The sequence below is a fragment of the Habropoda laboriosa genome, unplaced genomic scaffold (assembly GCF_001263275.1).
Source record: "Habropoda laboriosa isolate 0110345459 unplaced genomic scaffold, ASM126327v1 scaffold30, whole genome shotgun sequence".
Taxonomy (NCBI): domain Eukaryota; kingdom Metazoa; phylum Arthropoda; class Insecta; order Hymenoptera; family Apidae; genus Habropoda; species Habropoda laboriosa.
Genome location: NW_017100178.1, coordinates 2098736 through 2105235, shown reverse-complemented (window position 1 = coordinate 2105235; position 6500 = coordinate 2098736). Strand labels below are relative to the sequence as shown.

The following is a 6500-nucleotide window of genomic DNA, read 5'->3' as shown; positions in this document are numbered from 1 at the left end:
AAATTTAAAGTATTATGAATGGAAGAATAAATGAAAAAATTAATATATTTTTTTCATTATTTGTTACATTTTTGCTATAATTTTTATTTACTTTGTCTTACATGTTTGAAATATGAACTTTTATATACATTTCAAATCATGATTTATAAATTTAAAATATTATACATCAAAGGATAAAATATGTCATTAAATATATTAATAGATAACATATAGTTAAATATTTTAAAGTAGCCTTCTTTTAGGCATGAAGACTTGAAACAAATGTTGGACAGCAATAAGGATGGGCTTAAGTTAGAAGCTATGAAACGTATAATAGGGGTAATTCTTTATACTTGTTACTTAACTTTCTATTATTATTTTTATTGATAAATATTTATAAAAAGTATACATACACTAGTATTTAATTTTTGGGCATCATTATGAACCAATATAATTTAAGAAATTACTGTCATTTTTGTACTTATTTTATATATATGTAAACTTTATACATTTATTTGCTTCTCTTAGTTTAGGAAAAATAAATGAAGATTATAATCATTTTTTCAGATGATAGCAAAAGGAAGAGATGCATCAGAATTATTTCCAGCTGTAGTAAAAAATGTTGTATCAAAAAATATTGAAGTGAAAAAATTAGTTTATGTTTATTTGGTCCGTTATGCAGAAGATCAACAAGATCTTGCCCTTTTATCTATTTCTACATTCCAGCGAGCATTGAAAGATCCTAATCAGTTAATAAGAGCCAGTGCTTTAAGAGTGCTTTCAAGTATACGAGTTTCTATGATAGTGCCTATTGTAATGCTTGCTATTAAAGATTCAGCTAGTGATATGTCACCATATGTCCGAAAAACTGCAGCACATGCTATTCCTAAACTTTACTCATTAGATTCAGAACAAAAAGAAGAGTTAACAAGTGTATTAGAAAAACTATTATCTGATAAAACAACTCTTGTTGTGGGTTCTGCGGTAATGGCATTTGAAGAGGTTTGTCCTGAAAGAATAGATTTGATACACAAAAATTACAGAAAACTCTGTAACTTGTTAGTAGATGTTGATGAATGGGGCCAAGTTGTTATAGTCAACATGCTTACAAGATATGCAAGGACACAGTTTATTGATCCTAACGTAGGTGTATGTATAATTTTTTAAAAGTATTTTTAATTTAATATATGTAAAATATCTCTATTTTGAAATTTATTTTTATAGAGTATAGAGGAAGATGAAAATCGCCCATTTTATGATTCTGATTCTGATTCATCTAATACAAAGAAACCAAAATCAACATTAGTTTCTGATCACCGATTATTATTACGAAATACAAAACCTCTTTTACAAAGTAGAAATGCTTCTGTAGTAATGGCAGTATCTCAATTATATCACCATACTGCACCACGAAGAGAAGTAATGATTGCTGCTAAAGCATTGATAAGACTATTAAGAGGGCATAGAGAAGTTCAAAGTGTGGTTCTTCATTGCATTACTAGCATATCAATTACCAGAAAGGTAATGTAAGTACTAATGTTACTGTAAAATAATTTGTCGTAGACATACAGAAAATATTAATTAAAATAAAAATTATTTAAGTAAATAATGTAGAAATGAACGGTAAATATTTCTTTTTTAATTAAGAATTTCCATTTTTATACAGGGAATGTTTGAACCTTTTCTTAAGTCATTCTTTGTAAGAACTTCGGATCCTACACATATAAAGCTTTTAAAATTAGACATTTTGACCAATTTAGCAACTGAAACTAGTATTGGAGTTATACTGAGAGAATTCCAAACATACATTTCTAGTAGTGACAAAGAATTTGTTGGAGCAAGTATACAAGCAATTGGGAGATGTGCAAGTAACATAAAAGAAGTAACTGACACATGTTTGAATGGATTAGTTTCGTTATTGAGTAATCGAGATGGTAAGTGTTTCTACAATGTGAAATTACATACTTATAATTTTATATCATTTTTTATTTAGAGGCTGTTGTAGCAGAAAGTGTTGTTGTTATAAAGAAACTCTTACAAACTCAACCAAATGAACACAAAAATATAATTGCTCATATGGCAAAATTAATGGACTTCATAACTATACCACAAGCCAGAGCATCAATTTTATGGCTTTTAGGAGAATATTCAGATAGGGTGCCTAAGATAGCACCAGATGTACTTAGAAAAATGGCAAAAAATTTTGTAAATGAACAAGATATCGTGAAGCTACAAATTTTAAATTTAGCTGTAAAATTGTGTTTAAATAATCCTATTCAAACTAAACCATTTTGTCAATATGTCTTCCAACTTGCAAAATATGATCAAAACTACGATATTAGAGATCGCGCACGCTTCTTAAGACGTTTTATTTTTGATGAGGACGGGCATAAGAAAAAACTTCAACAACTTGCAAAACAAATATTTTTAGCTCTGAAACCTGCACCAACACTAACATCTAGATTTAAAAATTCCGGATATCAATTGGGTACATTATCGCATTATTTGGATATGCCATGTGCTGGTTACCGCCCTTTACCACCTTTTCCTGATGTGGCTCCTGATCCATCCGTAAGAGACGTTGCAAGTGGTACTGTGAGAGATATAAGAGATGAATATTATAGAAAAAATAAGAAAGACAGAAAAGGAATGGGGAAGGAAAAACTTTTTTCTAGTGATGTCTTCCAGGATACTGAAACTAGTATTGGAGTTATACTGAGAGAATTCCAAACATACATTTCTAGTAGTGACAAAGAATTTGTTGGAGCAAGTATACAAGCAATTGGGAGATGTGCAAGTAACATAAAAGAAGTAACTGACACATGTTTGAATGGATTAGTTTCGTTATTGAGTAATCGAGATGGTAAGTGTTTCTACAATGTGAAATTACATACTTATAATTTTATATCATTTTTTATTTAGAGGCTGTTGTAGCAGAAAGTGTTGTTGTTATAAAGAAACTCTTACAAACTCAACCAAATGAACACAAAAATATAATTGCTCATATGGCAAAATTAATGGACTTCATAACTATACCACAAGCCAGAGCATCAATTTTATGGCTTTTAGGAGAATATTCAGATAGGGTGCCTAAGATAGCACCAGATGTACTTAGAAAAATGGCAAAAAATTTTGTAAATGAACAAGATATCGTGAAGCTACAAATTTTAAATTTAGCTGTAAAATTGTGTTTAAATAATCCTATTCAAACTAAACCATTTTGTCAATATGTCTTCCAACTTGCAAAATATGATCAAAACTACGATATTAGAGATCGCGCACGCTTCTTAAGACGTTTTATTTTTGATGAGGACGGGCATAAGAAAAAACTTCAACAACTTGCAAAACAAATATTTTTAGCTCTGAAACCTGCACCAACACTAACATCTAGATTTAAAAATTCCGGATATCAATTGGGTACATTATCGCATTATTTGGATATGCCATGTGCTGGTTACCGCCCTTTACCACCTTTTCCTGATGTGGCTCCTGATCCATCCGTAAGAGACGTTGCAAGTGGTACTGTGAGAGATATAAGAGATGAATATTATAGAAAAAATAAGAAAGACAGAAAAGGAATGGGGAAGGAAAAACTTTTTTCTAGTGATGTCTTCCAGGATGATCTTCCAGCAGAAGGTATGCTTTAAAATTACCAAAACTAAAGGCAATTTATTGATATTATTATTTTTAATTAAAAATATTAATTTTTAGAATTGGATAATGAAAATGAATCTTCGGATACTTCAACGAGTGATTCTTCGGATGAAGAAAGTGACTCATCTGAGTATACATCAGAATCTGGTAAATCTGAAAATGATAGCGAGAAAAAAAAATCTACGAAACTGTCTGATGAGTCCAATAGTGAGTCTGAAAGTGAAGAATCAGATTCCGAAGAATCATCTGAAGATTCTCAGGAAAGTGAAGACGAACAGTACAAAGCGTCAAATCAAGAAGTAAAGGAAAAACCAAAAAGTAACATTGATCTCCTTTTAGAGTTAGATGACGGTAAGGTACAATATTATAGGAAACAGAAAATTATTTAAAAATATAGTATCCACGAATTTCTGATTTATTTTATTTATTACGTTTAGTGATTCCAATGACACCTGTTATGCCATTGAGCACAGGAAGTCTTCTTACTCCTACCAGTTCAAATGTTGCAAATGACATCAGAGAAGTATCAGCGTCATTTATTCCTATCAAAAAATCAGAATTATTAAATAATATTACGGGTCACGGTTTAAAGATTGAATATCGATTTACTAGATCGCAGCATTTAGTAAGTTCTTATTTGGTTACTATTGAATTGACGTTTTCAAATGAAGGCAGTGAACCTATTAAAGATATACAAATGGGAGTAAAGGTAAATTTGCATGATATGTATATTCGACCTCCTTCTTTGTATTATTATTTTGCGAATATTATAAAACTATTCGTTGTTTGCTTTTATTATAGAATTTACCGAAAGGTATGCTTATACATGATTTCACGGGGATATCGCTATTGGAAATAAATTCCAATTTATCCTCTACATTGGGTATCAATTTTAATGATTCTACACAACCAGCGAATTTTAATATTGATTTTACAATTGGTGAAGAAACGCATTCGTACCCTGTTACTATTAAAGCACCTATTGGAGAAATAATACGAGCCGTACTTTTACCGGAAGATATGTTTTTAACTGAAAAAAATAAATTAAAAGGTATGAATGAACATATCGCATCCGTGCAATATTCGGGCAACAAAAAAATTATTTCTCAAAATGTTTTTGAGACTGCGAATGTTGCAATGATATCTAGCAGTGATGAAGAAATCAGGTTAGTAAAATTTAAATTATAGTTTATTTAAATAAATTGTCGTCTGCATTATAATGAAAATTAATATAAGATTAAAAGATTTTGTACATTTGGTTAATATTTATTATTCTCACAGGTTTGCCGCCCATACTTTAGCATCAAAGTCCTTAATATTAGTGACAATAAAAATGATAGAAAACGATTCATTAATGATTTGTGTAAACTGTGAAAAAATGGTAATAGGTTCAATCTTGTTGAATGAATTAAAAAGTAATTTAAAGATAAACTAAATATTTTATATTTATAGTCATGAATTAAATATACACTAAATATATTTACAACACTTGTATAAAATAAATATAAAACATTTATGGTGATTAAGTGCATATATATTTAATTTCACATGAATATATATTAATGAAATATAGAAATTTAAGTATAATATACTTGTTATGAGATTATTAAATTTTCATAATAAATTTAAACTATTGTTTAGTAAAAAATATATCGGTTTTTTAAACCACATTAAATTAATCGTTCAGACCCAAATATCATTATATCCTTCCAAATAAGTGCATCTACATACCAATTCCTTCTTATATATTCATGAATTTGCTAAGATTAATATAGTTTAATTTTGTTAAGTATTTTTATTGTGATAAAGTTGTAAAATAAATAACAAGATACTATGCAGACTCTTTTCTATATGTATAAACATTAAGTTTAAAATGGAAAGACGTAGTAATATTACAGTAGACTCTCTCTTACCTGACTCCGTTGTAACCAACCAATAGTTTCCGTAGAAATAGATAGTGATTTTTCCCTAACAGTAATGAATTTTGACATAAGACAATCGATAACCGTTGCACATCAAACTCATCATCAACCATATTGAAGCTCATTATTGATTTCTTTGTATATGTGTATATATGTATTTTTTATTTTCTTTACAACCTATAAGTGATATCCTCGGATTAACCGGCTATTTGTTTATCTAGTCAGAGCTCCGGTCCCATTCGGGCCGGTCAAGAGGGAGTCTATTATACATATTATTGCTTTAAAAAATGTATATTTGTTATCATATAAAAATAATGTTTATTGTGTTTTTAATTTTATTTTTAATGTAATGAAAAGAATGAATCTACATAGCAAAGAAAACAACCGAATTAAGTATTTAACTATTATTTCCATATTACACAGTGCTTTTACTACTTCAAATACGTTTAAAATATTATTAAACTTATCTTTGCAAACCTGTGAATGTATAAGAAATAATTTTATATTTTTAACAAAATGCATTCCCTTGCATATATTATTTTAAAAGACAGTTTTTGTCAGTAAAAATAATAATTTAATTAAATGATAATTGAATACTGATAAACTGATAAAAATTTACAAATAATAATTTTTATTTATCTTTACATTTAATAGTAAGATAATTATTTTTATTTTTACTAATTTTTAACAAAAAGTGTTTATGGTTAAAAAAAATATTTAATACAAAAAACTTATTTTAAATAATCGATAGTTATCGAATACAATCGATATATGCAATTATCGATAACTGTGTGTATCGACTTTAGAGTATGACCAATAGATGGAAACACAGCAGAGAGTCTTTTAGCCACACGATTTACGGTAAGATGGAATGAGATCAATGGATCTAAAATTATCGAAGTAATCTCTTATTATGATAGAAAAAAAATGGAGAATTTTATAAAA

At 28.5% G+C, this 6500-nt stretch overlaps 2 protein-coding genes across 2 annotated transcripts in view; both read left to right on the top strand.

The window, feature by feature from the left end:
• LOC108578960 (AP-3 complex subunit beta-2) overlaps positions 1-5068 on the top strand; it is a 5422-nt gene extending 354 nt beyond the window's left edge. Inside the window, exons 2-10 of the mRNA XM_017942382.1 lie at positions 243-318; positions 547-1128; positions 1204-1500; positions 1646-1913; positions 2902-3615; positions 3691-3984; positions 4071-4342; positions 4435-4799; positions 4915-5068. Coding sequence (XP_017797871.1) covers positions 243-318; positions 547-1128; positions 1204-1500; positions 1646-1913; positions 2902-3615; positions 3691-3984; positions 4071-4342; positions 4435-4799; positions 4915-5068 — 3022 coding nt within the window. The remainder of the gene's footprint in view (positions 1-242; positions 319-546; positions 1129-1203; positions 1501-1645; positions 1914-2901; positions 3616-3690; positions 3985-4070; positions 4343-4434; positions 4800-4914) is intronic.
• Positions 5069-5506: 438 nt separating this feature from the next.
• LOC108578943 (60S ribosomal protein L6) overlaps positions 5507-6500 on the top strand; it is a 2494-nt gene continuing 1500 nt past the window's right edge. The window contains exon 1 of the mRNA XM_017942362.1: positions 5507-5530. Coding sequence (XP_017797851.1) covers positions 5507-5530 — 24 coding nt within the window. The remainder of the gene's footprint in view (positions 5531-6500) is intronic.